This window comes from Engystomops pustulosus, chromosome 11 (genome assembly GCF_040894005.1).
Source record: "Engystomops pustulosus chromosome 11, aEngPut4.maternal, whole genome shotgun sequence".
NCBI classification, from domain to species: Eukaryota; Metazoa; Chordata; class Amphibia; order Anura; family Leptodactylidae; genus Engystomops; species Engystomops pustulosus.
The window spans coordinates 20063534-20081558 of NC_092421.1; the positions used below are offsets into that span (position 1 = coordinate 20063534).

At 46.4% G+C, this 18025-nt stretch overlaps 1 protein-coding gene across 3 annotated transcripts in view; it reads right to left on the reverse strand.

Annotated features, from left to right (window-relative positions):
- The window catches only part of PANK1 (pantothenate kinase 1), a 30504-nt gene extending 14024 nt beyond the window's left edge, over nucleotides 1-16480 (reverse strand). The window contains exons 1-2 of one of the 3 annotated variants that reach the window (XM_072131127.1): nucleotides 9554-9639; nucleotides 8880-8992 (exon numbers count right to left, since the gene is read on the reverse strand). In XM_072131127.1, coding sequence (XP_071987228.1) covers nucleotides 8880-8907 — 28 coding nt within the window. In that variant the 5' untranslated portion in view covers nucleotides 8908-8992; nucleotides 9554-9639. Of the gene's footprint in view, nucleotides 1-8879; nucleotides 8993-9553; nucleotides 9931-16339 lie in introns of those variants that run through there. The other 2 variants (XM_072131128.1, XM_072131126.1) reach the window with 2 other exon arrangements.
- Nucleotides 16481-18025: the final 1545 nt, after the last annotated feature.

Consider the following 18025-nt stretch of genomic DNA (forward strand, 5'->3'; position numbering starts at 1 on the left):
GTTTAGGGAACCTGTCACCAGGTACCTCATTTTTATTAGACAGGTTGCATTGCAAATATGCCGTTCTGCGCATTTCTATTACAAGTGTGTTTTAGCTTAACTTCCACCCTGACAGAGTTCCAGGTTTGTTTTGGTTTGTCTGCATTAAAAAAATAAATTAAAAAAATAATAATAATATATATGACTGGTCTGCGCTGCAGACTCCTCAGCTCTCACCTTTTGTGCTCCTGTACAGCTCCTCCCTCTCCCACTGATGTCAGCTCAGCACACTGTGAGCTCTGTCCTTGTGTGAGGGAACAGCAGCACAAAGGTGGGGGCTGAGAGCTGAGGAGTGAGTGAGCAACACAGACAAGTCACTTTTGTTTTTTTAATGCAGCCAAACCAAAAACAAACCTGGGACTCCGAAAATTATTCTGTCAGGGTGCACGGTAAGTTATAACACAGTTATATTTTAATGCAAATGCAAAGAAAAGACATCTTTACAAAATCAGCTGTTATGGGCTTCTACAACCTATCCTTAGTGAAAATGAGGTGTATCCAGTATTTTCAGTGTCTGGCTTATGAAATGGACTTCTGAAGCACTAATAATAGCACAGATGTGAAAAGAGTTTAACCCCTTAAGGCAGGAGTACACAATAAAATGGGAAAAAAAAAAAAAAAAACACGGGTGTATGAGTCTGTATAGAGAATCCGCAGCAAATACATGAATGTGTGGATGTAGATGCAAGGTGATAGTATAGTTAAAAGTTTGTTGTGCTACGCACCTACAGGTCATTGTCAGTCACACGGCTAAGCAGGCAGGTGGTAACTGGAAGGGTGAAACGTGATCTGGGCTCCAGCCGATAGCTATCTGGGGGAAAGGTCTGGAGACATGAGGCACGAGCAGCAGGAATATAACCATTAGCAGAGCTCACGTTATCCGTACATGACAGCTAACGGCGTATTTACACTGCAAGATTATCTGCAAACAATGTGCGCTGTTCTAAAGTCGCAGACAGATCTGTGGTCCGTTTTTGCAAACCTTCAAACGATAACACAGTGTGTGTGACCCAAAATCCTAATGTGTCTACCTTGTATGGGCACAGGAGTGTTTCAAGGGCAGTGCTAAATAAAATTGCCTTTACAGAACTTTTCAGATCACATTGGACGGTCAGCAAGTCATGCATGAGACAATGGAGCTTATTTACTAATGTCCCGCGGCCGCATTTGCGTTGGGTTTTCCAACGTTTTTGGGGATGGCGCCAGGGATTGCGTCGCATGCGATCGGATTGTGCCGGCTTTCACGCAACACAAATCGGGGGCAGGTCGTCAGACGATCCGGACAATGCGAGGGAATTAACATTTAAAATTGTGTCGCAAGCACTTAAATGGACCGGGAAGAAGAAGGTGAACTCCAACGGACCTGATCGGGGAAGTGAAGGAAATCAAGCGCACGCTCACAGTGAATCACGGCAGACTTCATCCTCGTTGGACATTCTGGATCGGGGATCGCGCAGGGACCGGGTAAGTAAAATGTGCCCCAATGTGACCCGATGCCAGACTGGAATAACGTGTGCATAGTCACGATGTCATCACTGTACATCATCAACGGCTGTTCCCAATGTGTACTGCCATCGCTCATGGAGATTAATGAGAATGTACTCACGTCATTGCCACTTACCAAATGTATATTATAGCAGACTGTACCCAGCTTCTAGCTGAATCTGCAGGTTTATTTCTGTTCTCTACTCAAAGCCTAAAAAAATTCAACTGTTAAGGCACAGAACTCCAATAAGCCAAAGACTTAATATCAAGCCAACACAGAGTGAAAACGACATTGATATCACAAGTCTGTGCCACGACTGTGCCATGGATTAAAGATGTTCCTGTAGTAATTAACGTAGCAAGTCTTGTCACCACCTCTCCAAAAATTCTAAGGCCGTGTTCGCATGTTGTTTCAGATGCATTTGGGTACAAGCCCCTCCCACTTGAGTTTTGGATCCGAAACGCAACGTATGAGTGTGCTCCAACTACGCAGTTGATGCTGTGGCACCATAAGCTCTTAAGGGCGCGCTCACACGTTGCGTTTTGACCTGCGTTTTCATTGCGTTTGAAACGCATATACAACAGCTGAGGAGGGGTGATTTGCCTAATTACATCACTGTTTAACATTTCCGTTTACAAAACGCATCATAAACGCGATGTTAACGTATGTGTTAACATTGCATTTACAAACGTAAACAGTAATGTAATTAGGCAAATCACCTCTCATCAGCTGTTGTAAATGCGTTTCAAACGCAATGAAAACGTGACCAAAACTCAACGTGTGAACGCGCCCTAAGCCTTTTTGGAACCTAGGAAATGGCACATGGATTCACACGTGTCATTTTCATTGCATTTTAAAAAGGCTCCACCCCCAATCACACATAGTTAACATTATGTTTCCTGCACGTTTATTAAATGTTCAGGAAACGCAATGTTACCTCAGGCCGGTTTCCCACGTGGCTTTTTGTAGCGTTTTTAAACTCATCCAAAATGCAAGTGGGAGGGGTTTTGGCCAAAACGCTTATGTTTAAAAACCTGACTAAAACGGCACGTGGGAAATCGGCCTCCATGTGTTTTGGGAGGTGGCCAATCTGAGATAAAAGATAATTGGGATGGGAAGGGGTAGTGAATTGATATTAGGCTGTGTCCGCTTAAAGCTCGTTGGGGAGGAGTAACTCCCAATTGCAGATGCGTTTAGACGTAAACACTTGCTGGATAAAAAAGGCAAAACACCTGTTTGGTAGTTTTGGAAAGCAACACCCAGAGCAAAAAAATTAGGTTGAATGGAGCTTGAATCACGTTAGAAAACACAATTCAAGCAAAACTTATGGACATGGCTCTTGCAGCTTTGCAGAAGCCAACAACATACCCAAAGGTAGACGGAGGTGATGGCCACAAAATGCCCTTCTCCATTTCCATGGAAATGAATTAAGCGGTGATTAGGCATGCGTTTGAAGCCACATTTACATCTGGGTCTTAGAGACCTCTATTCCTCTTCCCTGAAATCAGACATTTAACTCCTGCTTGTGTAACAGTCCTATTTAAACGCTAAATGACAACTGTACTATGGTGAAAAGTTGTTCCAGGTTAAATCAAATCCAAATATGAGGGGGAATAAACAAGGTTTAATCTCCAGAGGCAACGGGGCTTTTTTTTTTTTTTACTGTGAGAACTGCAAATCTGTGGAACAGCCGAGCTCATGCGCTGTTCACAGTAGGGACAGCAGAGCGCTTTTAAGAAGGCTGTAGATACCATTTTACATCGAAAGAACATTGATGGTTATGTTATAATATAGAGTTCTTCCCTTAAATCCCTTCCTCACCCAATCCCTTCCTTTCCTTGGTTGAACTCGATGGACATGTGACTTTTTCAACGGTGTAAAAAATGTAACTATGGTTCCGTTTTTGGCCAAAGCTGCAAAAGGGTTTCCATTGAAGAGCATATCCTCTACTCTTCTGCACCTTGCAATATAATAATAATATTATATTATTATTATTATATTATAATGTATTTGTTACATCTGAAAAGTCATTGAAAATATTTGTAGTTCTACTACAAAGCATCTGAATTTCGTAGCAGGTGCACTGGTTTTGGTCCTCGATTAAACACTTTCCTGGTTTGTTATATTCACTCTGGGGATGGCGGTAATAACGTACCATCTTTGCACTATACTATCCCTTGTTAGAAACTGTCGCAGCTCATTCCACTTGAAGAAAGTTAAGCTCTTTCTACTTTGTTCTCCTGGTATACAGATCAAAATTTTCTGACGTGTCAAGTTTATCATTATGTGCCCTTTAATAACAAAGCATAGACTCAGTACATGTCCATGACTGATAACAGGACATCCCCCTAGGTCAGTGGTGGCTAACCTATGGCACGTGTGCCAGAGGTGGCACTCAGAGCCCTTTCTGTGGGCACTCAGGCCATCACCAGAGATGACTCCAGGTATCTTCCTGCAGTCCCAGACAGCCCAGGACTTGCTGTGCACAGAGATATATTAAAGTGACAGCTCTACCTGGGACTACCGGAGGAGTGGAAAGGTGTGGACAGATCTGGATTATCACTGTAGCTCCTGCTCCGGCCCTGACAATTCTTCCTGTTTATGGGACCGTGGGGGTAGGTACAATGATCATCCAAATTTCTTCTATTTTCTGCTTTATTGATGTCTTCAGGGGGCTAATATGAACTCACAAATAAAATTTTTGTGTTGGCACATTGCGATAAATAAGTGGGTCCTGGTTGTAGTTTGGGCACTCGGTCTCTAAAAGGTTCGCCATCACTGCCCTAGGTAGTCAACTTCAATCTTGGCAAATATCCATTGTAGAAGTTAACCAAGGGAAGGAGCTTATTTTATTAAGTGAATAGAGAAGTAATAAAATCCCTTTAATACATCAGGCCATGTTCACATTCATGTTTGATACAACACGAATAGAAAGGCAATAATAAAGGGGTTTTGTGTGCAATGGGAATAATATAACCTATTGTTCTGCCCTCTATGGCAGCCGGGTATTCCCATTTAGAGCATTTATAGCACATTCACAGTTGTACCATTTGAGGTGGTGGTTGTACTTGATGATCAATAAGGCAACAGGGCACATTCAACAGGGCACATTTCTTATAAAAACTTGCTTTTTTTTTCTTTATTTTTAACGTTCCCATGGACTTCTATGGGAGAACTCAAGCTGCAAACATAAGCAGGAATAGGACCTGCTCTAAGATTTCTACAGCCTACACACAGATAAGTGAAAAACAGGTGCATGTGTCCATTGAATAGCGCAGGTACATGTGGAGGTAGCCTAAGGTTAGAGGAAATCTACCACCAGGATGAAGGATTGTAAACCAAGCACACTGACATACTGGTGAGAGCCCCCTCTGGCAGGTTCTGCTTTCCTTTTAGCTTCTTAGGACCTTGTTTTTACAATAAAAAGGTTTCACAAATTAGCAAATGAGCCTCAGGGGCTTCAGACTCCATTGATATCAATGGAGCTTGGAGCCCCGAAGGCTCATCTGCATGATTTTTAAAACCTCTTTTTCTTAAAAACAAAAGCATACAAAGCTACAAGAAGAGCAGCTTCTGCCAGAGAGGGCACGCACCAGTATGTCAGTGTGCTTGGTTTACAAACCTTCATCCTGGTGGTAGATTTCCTTTAAGGCCACAGGGATCTAAAGGATCCTGCCTGTGAGGTGTCTGGATAGCGGATTAGTGAATACCGCTGTAGGCACCATACGACCAGAAAAAGGTGACTGCTACATGTTTTTACCATACATGTATCATAATCCTATAAAGCTATAATTACCACTATACAAAAGCATCTGTCACACATAAATTATGAGCTACTGCCTTTAGCACATTGCAAGATTTTCCCTCTCACGTGTCAGCCTGATAACCCGTTAGCTGCCCCAACCATGAGCTAGTAAGCCGGTGGCTGCCTCAACTACCGAACTAGTCAAGATGATGGGAAGGGGGGGGGGGGGTAGGTTGTAGCTGCCAAAACCACAGAGATAGTCAAGGGGGGGGGGGGGGGGGCTGTTGTGGATGTTTTTTTTCTGTTTAATAAACCTTAGATTAGATTAATCGTGTTATATTGGTGGAAGAGTTCAAATATTAAAACAGATAAAAAAGGTTGAACATAGACAGCCTGTATTCTGCAAAAGGGACTTTGGCAATGTGATTTTCCCAAGCCCACTCCATTCTATTGTGTGATAAATACTGCTTGTAAGGAGACTATAATTCCTATTGTATTCCACCCTGAGAATGTATTCAATACTCTGCTAAATATATCTCTGTAATTGGATGCATTGTAAGGCAACATTTACATCCAGGCGCAGGCAGAACCCAATAAGTCATTCTGTTACCATCCCCTGCAGACATGTAACTCAAGGGGTAAATATTCAATAATAGGTGGATGTAAGGGAATTGCCTGTCATGCAGTTTCATAATATTCCTGTGCAATTGCTTTGTTACCTATAAGCTTTTAACATCAGTTAACGGGTCAGACCGGGGATTTACAGTCTGGATCTACAATGCAATCACTGTATGTAATATAAACCAAGTTCCAACAAACACGGTTTATAGTCCAAGGACGAATGTGAAGTAGACTTTATTGCACTTTACAATCCAAGCCATTGTGAAAAAGTATTCGCCTATGTTCTGATCTATGTTTGCTTAACTGCTGCGTTAATGGCTTTCGACGGCAAAATCAGGATTTGCAATATGTTACTTAACTGCAGCAGCTTGCGGTGCAAAAATCACCCTGTGCAAAGCAAAGGCTGACCTTCAACCCCTCATCTCTGCAAAATCGCATCTGAAAATGCATTAGAATTTGGATGATATTGGTTGGTTTCTGGTGCCTGCGGAATGGTTGGATTCCCACTGGGGTCAATTTCATAAGCGGTTTATCTATGAAAGTTGCAAGTTATGATGTTTCAGGGCAACATTTTATTACAATGTTTGTAAATATCAAATTACTGTTGTTGTTTAGTACAACAAGTAGTTATATACAACAGCCTGCATGTGTGCCCATCGTACCTTAACAAGGCGGGCACACGTTGGCGCCAGGGAGAGGAGGAGGGGGTGAGCGCACGGTGCCGTATTCCGGGAAAAGATAGGACATGTCCCTTCTTTTCACGGGATACCAAATGGTACGTTGCCGCACTTGTGCAGCACCGTACCGTTCCCGTAGGGTGCCATGCGCCCATTGCCGTCTATGGGGGATGTATATATGTCACCCATACGGCTATGTGAATGCAGCCTTAGAGCTAACGGCCCAAAACGCCACGTGTGCCGCTGGCCTTAAGGGGGTTTTCCCACAAACACAAGGTAGGTCCTATCCACAGGATAGGGCCTAACTTGCTGAACAGTGGGGGGTCTCTGTGATGAGACCCCCACAGATCATAAAAACGAGGGGACCAATGGGGTCCCACACACACCTCCGTTGGACCCCTCATCACTCAGTCAGAGTAATGGAGAAGCCATTAATCTCTATGGAGCTGACCGGAGATCCAGGTAGTGCAGGATAAAGGCTCCTTTAAAAGGAATCTGCCCGTGCCCCAATAATCTGTTCTAAGAACCACAGGGCAAATGAGGAATTATATAGAGATTAGGGAATTATATAAACCATACCCCCCCCTTTATAGCCTATAGAACAGATGAGACAACATAAACTGAAAGTGACCGCACCTATTTACCGTTACCCATTGTCCTCACATTACCCGATACAAAGGGCCACTTAGCCCTCAGCTACATTGCTCATTCAGAACCAAAAGTTACCCCGCTGCTAATAACAAGTCACTCTGCAGTCACCAACACCATGTAAATATCCCACCAAACAAGAAAAACGTGCTTCACCCGTAGACAGGTCACAAGGACAACCTTCTTAATTAGGACTAATAACTGTGTGCGCTCCTTATAACTTGGCCTTAAAATCCTGAAGATATCTCAGCGACCCGCAAGTCCCATAATTTTTAAAATGATGTAAATGATTTATAAAAGTTATTTCTCAGCATTTACCCTCAACCCCCCCCCCAAAAAAAAAAAAAACATGAGCCTATATGCCAAACTGCACTTGAGCCCTGCATAGTAGAAGCGCTCATCCCTATGACAACTCTTCCAGTGCTGTGCTTCTATCAGTAGGAGTTATCATAGGGTCAAGATCACAGTGAATATTTTTGCAGTAGGAACACAAGACTCTGTATTTACCCAAATCTTTTTGAAGATCAAAATCCATCATGATAAACCAGGGGCACTTACTCATAGATCCAGGCACCGCAACTGTGGTAATCTTCTTATATTTGTTATCCATTGCCTCCTTCCTACTAAAATCAACTTTTAAGATTATGCTATTGAGCCAGAAGAGCCCCTCCATGCTGTAGCTTCACTGGCTTTTACACTGTCTCCCCTCCTGCTCCATCAGCACCTCACCCCTTCCTCTGCCTGATGTCATCTCACTGCAGAAGAGGAATGTACAGCACACTGTTAGGCCGCTGCACAGCGTTTTTGTTGCATTTTTAAATGCATCCAAAATGGAAGTGGGAGGGGCTTGGCCAAAACGCATAAGCGCTTCACATTTCATGTGGCCCTCCTGCTTTCATTTTGGATGCGTTTTATAAAACGGGACAAAAATGCCAAGTGGGAATTCAGCCCGAGTGGGAAAGTGCTCCTACCATGAAGCTCTAGCCCTTCTTGCTAATTAGCATAATTTTAAAAGGTGAGTTTAGAAGGAATGAGTCCCTGGATACAGGAGTGAATCTAAACTTTCTGCTGCCTGAGGCGAGCTGTAGAATGGCGCCTCACTCCACCCTAAAACTATATCAGTCTATAGTATGTGGGTTCTCTGTGCAGCATCTTAGACACCAGTATAGACGCTGGGTGAGCAGAGACACTGTTTTTAAGTGGCAGGTCCTGATGCTGCCCACTACCATGCTGCTGGTGTTGCTGCTGAAGGCGAGAGGCTCAACTCACCTCATGGCTGGTGCACCCCTAGTCCTCACAAGAAAAATATTGACAGTGATGTAAACTAGATAGGAGATTTGTTGAACCATATAGAAATCATTCCTTAACATAAGAAATAAGAATTTTAGGCAGAATTAAGAAGCAATGATTGTATATGTATGTAGAGATACCAGGAAAGTAGGTAGATACAATATACATCTATACAGTCTATAGGTGCTCATACACTTACACTATATACATCAGTGAACATCTTATCCAGAAATCCACATATACAGGACAAAAACTTCAGTTATCAGAGATGCTCATCATGATGCGATCTGATCTGCCCAATCAGTGCACGACTTTCCACAGTCCTGTATTAGATAGCAGGGTCTAGCTGCGCCCCTGCATCCTCACTACTTACAATGCCTCTTTCCGTCAGTCAGCTTCATGTTGAGCTCCGTTCAGACGCAGCGTTATCTGGCGGCAGTCTCGTCCCTACAGCTCCGCATCCCTGCACAGTCCCGTCTGGATTTACTAGGAACAAGGTCACAGATTTCTCTCCTGAACACAAATTGCGAAACGTCTCATGTTGTACTGCGCTCCATACAACTACAATAGCCGCGCTGCCCGCCTCCTGATTGGCTGAGCGCAAACCGGCCCCCCTGTGGTGTCAGTGGGTGTGTCCACGCCTCCGCTCTGCTGATTGGATGAGCCGGGCAGGCATTTAACTCGGCATTGATTGTAAGCAGTGCACTGAGCGATCTGTCACCAATCCATGCCCGACATGGGCAGTGCAGTGCGATCACCCCAAGCTCATCAGATCACGGATACTATTCATATTGTGATCATCAACTAGTGGGAATAAAATCGGCCTTTGTGCACACTAGGCCCTGTATTACAGCCCTGACTGTATCAGATGCGGCTTGCATACCGCACTGTGTGACCCGTCCCTAGCTGCTCTGCCTTTGATATGACTTTGATATTGCAGGCACAGAATGGGCACTGGATGTTACATGATGTGAGGTGTGGTGTGACACATGGGTACATGTATGGAGGATGGATACATGGCTGAGGACCACCATTGTAGCCACTTACGGGGTCTGCTCCTCCTGCCGGAGTCCAGTCTTCTCCTGATCCGGCTCTTCTTGGCCGGGGAGCCCTGCTGCAGGGAGTCCGGGGGTGAGCGCTGGTGGCCGGCTCCATGCTCGCTGGCGGCGGGTGTATGGAAGCCGTTCTGTGTGTACGGGGCTGAGGCCGCTGCAGGCTGCGCGGGATCTCCCATAACTGCAAGTAGAAGCCCGGGGAGGGGGCGTCAGCAGCCGCCCCTTCTCTGCTGCGTATAACCGGGCGCTGGGGACTATGAGACCGGAGACCGCCGAGGGGTCATGTCCCTGCTGCCAGTGCCCGAATGTAACCGCCAGTGCTGCAGCCCGCCGGTGACGTCACGCCCCGCCCCCTCGTGACAGCAGGAGCAGGCGCTGTATATATCACACTAGGGGAGCAATACCAGGATGATCGTGACGTCACTGGTCACATGTCACTCCAGATCATGTGACCGAGGTGATATAGGCGGGGGCGTGATTTCGTCACTTTTTCCAAGGTATAGTGGAGGGTCCTGGGAGCTGGGTGTAATGTGTGCGGGCGGCTGCAGGTGTGGAAAGGGTAAGATATGCAGAGAAGCCCGGGCTCCGAGGGGAACATAGAGGAGCCTTGGTAGGTGTGTGGTGAAATGTGAGGGCTCTAATGGCTACATACATTATAAATGGGTGGTACACGCTGTATGTGTGAGGGGTGCAGTCTATAACATGGGGGTACATGCTGTATGTGTGGGGGTGCAGTATATAACATGGGGGTACATGCTGTGTGTGTGGGGTGCAGTCTATAACATGGGGGTACATGCTGTATGTGTGAGGGGTGCAGTCTATAACATGGGGGTACATGCTGTATGTGTGGGGGTGCAGTCTATAACATGGGGGGTACATGCTGTATGTGTGGGGGTGCAGTCTATAACATGGGGGTACATGCTGTATGTGTGGGGGTGCAGTATATAACATGGGGGTACATGCTGTATGTGTGGGGGTGCAGTATATAACATGGGGGGTACATGCTGTATGTGTGAGGGGTGCAGTCTATAACATGGGGGTACATGCTGTATGTGTGGGGGTGCAGTATATAACATGGGGGTACATGCTGTGTGTGTGGGGTGCAGTCTATAACATGGGGGTACATGCTGTATGTGTGGGGGTGCAGTATATAACATGGGGGTACGTGCTGTATGTGTGGGGGTGCAGTATATAACATGGGGGTACATGCTGTATGTGTGTGGGGTGCAGTATATAACATGGGGGTACATGCTGTATGTGTGTGGGGTGCAGTCTATAACATGGGGGTACATGCTGTATGTGTGTGGGGTGCAGTGTATAACATGGGGTACATGCTGTATGTGTGGGGGTGCAGTCTATAACATGGGGGGTACATGCTGTATGTGTGGGGTGCAGTCTATAACATGGGGGTACATGCTGTATGTGTGTGTGGGGTGCAGTCTATAACATGGGGGGGGGGGTACATGCTGTATGTGTGGGAGTGTAGTCTATAACATGGGGGGTACATGCTGTATGTGTGGGGTGCAGTGTATAACATGGGGGTACATGCTGTATGTGTGTGGGGTGCAGTATATAACATGGGGGGTACATGCTGTATGTGGGGGGGCAGTCTATAACATGGGGGGTACATGCTGTATGTGTGGGGGTGCAGTCTATAACATGGGGGTACATGCTGTATGTGTGTGGGGGTGCAGTCTATAACATGGGGGTACATGCTGTATGTGTGTGGGGTGCAGTCTAACATGGGGGGTACATGCTGTATGTGTGTGGGTGCAGTCTGTAACATGGGTACATGCTGTATGTGTGTGTGGGGTGCAGTGTATAACAGGGGGGGGTACATGCTGTATGTGTGGGGGTGTAGTCTATAACATGGGGGGTACATGCTGTATGTGTGTGGGGTGCAGTGTATAACATGGGGGGTACATGCTGTATGTGTGTGGGGTGCAGTGTATAACATGGGGTACATGCTGTATGTGTGTGGAGGTGCAGTCTATAACATGGGGGGTACATGATGTGTGTGTGTGGGGTGCAGTGTATAACATGGGGGGTACATGCTGTATGTGTGTGGGGTGCAGTCTATAACATGGGGGTACATGCTGTATGTGTGTGTGGGGTGCAGTCTAACATGGGGGGTACATGCTGTATGTGTGTGGAGGTGCAGTCTATAACATGGGGGGTACATGCTGTATGTGTGTGGAGGTGCAGTCTATAACATGGGGGGTACATGATGTGTGTGTGTGTGGGGGTGCAGTGTATAACATGGGGGGTACATGCTGTATGTGTGTGGGGTGCAGTCTATAACATGGGGGTACATGCTGCATGTGTGTGTGGGGTGCAGTGTATAACATGGGGGTACATGCTGTATGTGTGTGTGGTGCAGTGTATAACATGGGGGTACATGCTGTATGTGTGTGGGGGTGCAGTCTATAACATGGGGGTACATGCTGTATGTGTGTGGGTGCAGTCTATAACATGGGGGTACATGCTGTATGTGTGTGGGTGCAGTCTATAACATGGGGGTACATGCTGTATGTGTGTGGGGTGCAGTCTATAACATGGGGGTACATGCTGTATGTGTGGGGGTGCAGTGTATAACATGGGGGTACATGCTGCATGTGTGTGTGGGGTGCAGTGTATAACATGGGGGTACATGCTGTATGTGTGTGTGGTGCAGTGTATAACATGGGGGTACATGCTGCATGTGTGTGGGGTGCAGTCTATAACATGGGAGTACATGCTGTATGTGTGGGGGTGCAGTATATAACATGGGGGTACATGCTGTATGTGTGTGGGGTGCAGTCTATAACATGGGGGGTACATGCTGTATGTGTGTGTGGGGGTGCAGTATATAACATGGGGGGTACATGCTGCATGTGTGTGTGGGGTGCAGTGTATAACATGGGGGTACATGCTGTATGTGTGTGTGGTGCAGTGTATAACATGGGGGTACATGCTGTATGTGTGTGGGGGTGCAGTCTATAACATGGGGGTACACGCTGTATGTGTGTGGGTGCAGTGTATAACATGGGGGTACATGCTGTATGTGTGTGGGGTGCAGTCTATAACATGGGGGTACATGCTGTATGTGTGGGGGTGCAGTATATAACATGGGGGTACATGCTGTATGTGTGTGGGGTGCAGTCTATAACATGGGGGGTACATGATGTGTGTGTGTGGGGGTGCAGTCTATAACATGGGGGGTACATGCTGTATGTGTGTGGGGGTGCAGTCTATAACATGGGGGGTACATGCTGTATGTGTGTGGGGTGCAGTCTATAACATGGGGGTACATGCTGTATGTGTGTGGGGGTGCAGTCTATAACATGGGGGTACATGCTGTATGTGTGTGGGTGCAGTCTATAACATGGGGGTACATGCTGTATGTGTGTGGGGTGCAGTCTATAACATGGGGGTACATGCTGTATGTGTGGGGGTGCAGTATATAACATGGGGGTACATGCTGTATGTGTGTGGGGTGCAGTCTATAACATGGGGGGTACATGCTGTATGTGTGTGTGGGGGTGCAGTATATAACATGGGGGGTACATGATGTGTGTGTGGGGGGGTGCAGTGTATAACATGGGGGGTACATGCTGTATGTGTGTGGGGTGCAGTCTATAACATGGGGGTACATGCTGCATGTGTGTGTGGGGTGCAGTGTATAACATGGGGTACATGCTGTATGTGTGTGGGGTGCAGTGTATAACATGGGGGTACATGCTGTATGTGTGTGGGGTGCAGTGTATAACATGGGGGTACATGCTGTATGTGTGGGGGTGCAGTCTATAACATGGGGGTACATGCTGTATGTGTGTGGGTGCAGTCTATAACATGGGGGTACATGCTGTATGTGTGTGGGGTGCAGTCTATAACATGGGGGTACATGCTGTATGTGTGTGGGGGTGCAGTATATAACATGGGGGTACATGCTGTATGTGTGGGTGCAGTCTATAACATGGGGGTACATGCTGTATGTGTGTGTGGGGGTGCAGTGTATAACATAGGGGGTACATGCTGTATGTGTGTGGGGGGGGCAGTCTATAACATGGGGGTACATGCTGTATGTGTGTGGGGTGCAGTCTATAACATGGGGGTACATGCTGTATGTGTGTGGGGTGCAGTCTATAACATGGGGGGTACATGCTGTATGTGTGTGGGGTGCAGTGTATAACATGGGGGGTACATGCTGTATGTGTGTGGGGTGCAGTCTATAACATGGGGGGTACATGCTGTATGTGTGTGGGGTGCAGTCTATAACATGGGGGGTACATGCTGTATGTGTGTGGGTGCAGTCTATAACATGGGGTACATGCTGTATGTGTGTGGGTGCAGTCTATAACATGGGGGTACATGCTGTATGTGTGGGGTGCAGTGTATAACATGGGGGTACATGCTGTATGTGTGTGGGGTGCAGTCTATAACATGGGGGTACATGCTGTATATGTGTGTGGGGTGCAGTCTATAACATGGGGGGTACATGCTGTATGTGTGTGGGTGCAGTCTATAACATGGGGTACATGCTGTATGTGTGTGGGGGTGCAGTCTATAACATGGGGGGTACATGCTGTATGTGTGGGGGGCAGTATAACATGGGGGGTACATGCTGTATGTGTGTGTGGGGGTGCAGTATATAACATGGGGGTACATGCTGTATGTGTGTGGGGTGCAGTGTATAACATGGGGGTACTTGCTGTATGTGTGTGGGGTGTAGTCTGTCTTCCCATAGTATTCCTACACAGTGTCCCTCCTTTGGCCCACCAGAATAAACTGTCCCTCATTTTAGCCCCCACATATAAAACCCCACTTTCAATAGGCACACGCACGCACGCTCGCCCACACGCCCCTTTTTCTATACCCCCCTGCTCGTAAAACCCTCTTTTGGTGGCTTTTTCAATTGCCCCCCCACTTATAATCCCTCCAATCGTGCCCCCTCCCCCCTCCCTTTTTTTTATATCCCCTAGTGGCTTATTTAAAAAAAAAAAAAAGTTCAGTCAATGTTTTCTAAAATAATAAAATCTTCTTAAACTCCCCGTGCTCCTGATTTATTTCATGTGTAATAATATATAAAATAAAGAAGAACCACAAAACCAAATCTGAAAGACTGTTCAGTTTTTTCCAGTGCAAAATGCTAATTTTTTTTATTTTTTTTTTATTTTATTTTTTGCAAAGATGATCTTTAAAGGGGTTGTCAGACTATTCCAAAAACTTTGCAGTTGGAACTTTGCCGGCTGCAGGAAGTTGTTAGAGCGGAGGGGCCGTGTACCTGGGAATGTTTGGGTACGGCCAACCTGCAGAGTTTTTAAAATTGTCTGACAACCCCTTTAATAGGGTCACACTGTCAAGTAGTTTTATGACTCGTAGAAGGTCACTTTCTGTGAATAAATATCTGTCTGTATAATGAAGCCGTTCCCAACCTTTTTGTAACAAGGGACCGGCTGCAACCAAAAATTTTTTTTCCAGGTAGTCCGGTTTCCCCCCTGACAAAATGTGTGCTCCGTATTTAGCTCCTACCCAACTCCAACCCATGTAATGCCCCCTGCCCACCGTGAAGGGGTTAAGCTAATCCAAGTTTTTACTCAACAACACACAATTCTGGCACCGCTGGTGTTTCTACAGCAGAAAGCTCCACGTCCACCGATGAATCATGAGAAATGTCACAGAAAACAATCTCACCAGCTCCAGCACCTCCCAAGCATCTGGATTATTGGATGGCATGTATTTACACGTAGTCATCTAATGCCTCCCCAGAAATGTGGGATGAACCCATACAACCAGTTGGGAGGCTGCTAGCGGGTGCTGCCTGCGCCACTTATCTCATCCTTAATACAATCTTTCTGGAAGTTATCCCATCTAAGAGCTTAGGAATTCTAGGATTCTGAGCATTGTCTTATGTCTTGTCGAAAAACAAGGTTATACACATAAAGTAGTCAAAAAAAGACAAGCATTTCTCTCTGATTTGAGTTGTCCAGAATTCAGGCCCGGCTGGAGGGGCCCACTTGGGCCCATCGGATCAATTGTACCAGTGTCGCTATAGAACACTGGTACAATTGATCACCATCCGGATCAATACTTTTCTGCCTTTATGCTGCACTCGTTGGGAGCACAGTATAGAGGCAGAATCTAAAACTCACCTGTCCCAGTTCCCATGAAGTGGCGCTCCGCATGTTATGCGACGGCTCTGAAGTCGGCGCACATGGTGACGTGTGCCGGCTTCAGAGCCGGCGCGTACAGGAGGCCCAGGCCGAAGAAAGATGGAGGCTGTTCGTGCGCTGCTCCAGGGGTACCAGGAAAAGTGAGTTTTTTCCCTTCCTGAAGGGGGTCAGTGTGTCCGCAGGGGGAGGGAGGGGGTCAGTGTGTCCACTGGAGGGTGGCCCACAAAGGGGCCTACTAATGCTCTGTCACCCATTAAAACCTGGAGCCGGCCCTGCCAGAGCTAGGAAAAGAAGGCTGCTGATGCAACATCCCCCACCGAGGCTTAGCCTTTTTCTATGGGTGGAGGACGCCAGGGTCCTAAATACCAGAGTGCCTGGCTAGTGCGGCTTGGCTAAGGGCAATGATCACGAGGCTTGGTATCAGGAGGTCATGCCCACAGACTGGTAGGTCTCCAGCAGGTGGTGTGTGCAAGAAAATGGAGGCAGAGATTAGCAGGGTAGGTGTCTCCCTGGATCAACCCTGGTTTGTAGATTGGGATCCCTGGTGATGAAAGATGGGGTACCCTTGATGGTATACAGCCTAATCCAGGGATCACTCACTGGCACATTGGTGAAGCATAACTTACAGTTCTTTGTTGGCCAAGTCCATAACAGCAGCAAATCTTCAGCTGGATGGAGGTAGATGGTTTCAGCTCAGGTCCTCAGGAAGGTGTGAACGCAGTTGGAGCAGAGTCCTTCTGGTGGAGCTTCACTTTAGGCCTCATGTCAGGGCAGCAGCCACAGACACCTCTGCTTCCTGGACTGCCCGACCCTCCAGGCTGACCTGGAACTTTTCAGTTACAAGAGGCTTTATAACCTCCCCTTGTGAGCTGGCAGGTCCCTTGTCCAACCAGCTTTCTCCTACCATCATAGTAACATGGAGCATACAATTGGACAATGAGATTAACACTTGCCTCCCAGTCACAGACTTACAGCTGCATACTAGATTTCCATGCTGGAGACTCCCTAGTGAGGTGATCAGACTCTTCAAGCTGCTCCTGACATGGAGCGGGACCAATTTCGCAACACCTACCTAACCCTTTGCATCGGCAGAGGTGTTGCACTATCACGATTGGTTACAGCCTGTATCTAACAATGCACTCAACTCGCGCCCCCGCCCGGCTCATATCGATACGGTTCAAAAGGTGAACGTGTGACATCACCCTAAGGAAATCCACCATTGTCATTGGATTTACTTTACTGCATCAGTGAGCAGTCGATTTAGGTGAGTATATGAAAAAACACCCTTTGAAAACAATGTTTTTTTGTGAGGCATCCATGGAAATCACTGAGCCAATAATGTTAAAAACAACCCCCATGTGACAAAACCCTAAGCGTCCCTGGTTTATCACAATGGATTTTGATTGTAGATTTTCTTAAAAGGACGTCTATCACCAGATCGAGGATAGTAAACCAAGCACACTGGTTTTTACACAAACAGGCGTTTAGAATTATGCAAATGAGTCTGAGGGGCTCCAGCCTCCATATAAGTGGATGGAGCTTGGAGCCCCATAGGCTAATTTGCATATTTTTAAAGCTCTTAAAAAAAAAAAACAGGGCATAAGAAGCTAAAAGAAGAGCAGATGCTGCCATAGGGGGCACACACCAGTATGTCTATGTTTGGTTTACAATCCTTGATCTGGTGATAGATGTCCATTAAGTAATTAGGCACTTAGACACTGCTTAAATGAGGAAGAAAGGCAGGAGAAAAAGGAGACAAACATATTTCTTTAATAAATTATATTATTGTATTTTTCGGACTATAAGGTGCACCATCAATAAATGCCTGCTAAAACATCTAGGTTCATATATAAGGCGCACCAGATTATAAGGCGCACCTGATTATAAGGATGAATGACCAGCAGGTGGCAGACCTGTGCACAGTACAAGGCAGTTGTTGTCTGTAAGTATGATTTATATATAAGGCGCACTAGACTATAAGGCACACCTTCGATTTCTGTGAAAATCAAAGGATTTTTTTGTGCGCCTTATAGTCCGAAAAAGTACTAAGTTTACTCTTCTGCACTATTCATTTATACAACTATCTGCAAGTTATCTGAAATTTCGTTTGTATGTTTATCCTGAAAATATCTGTTCTTCTTCCAATCTTTCTAAGTAAAAAGGGTTTAGGGTAGCTGTATAACATCAGCAAGATCCAGGGGCGTAACTATCGTGGTCCAGGGGGTGCGACCGCCACTGGGCCCGTTGGCAGGGAGGGGCCCGGGCTCGGCGATTATATTGATATAATGAACTATGACAGCCTCGGTCCGGGC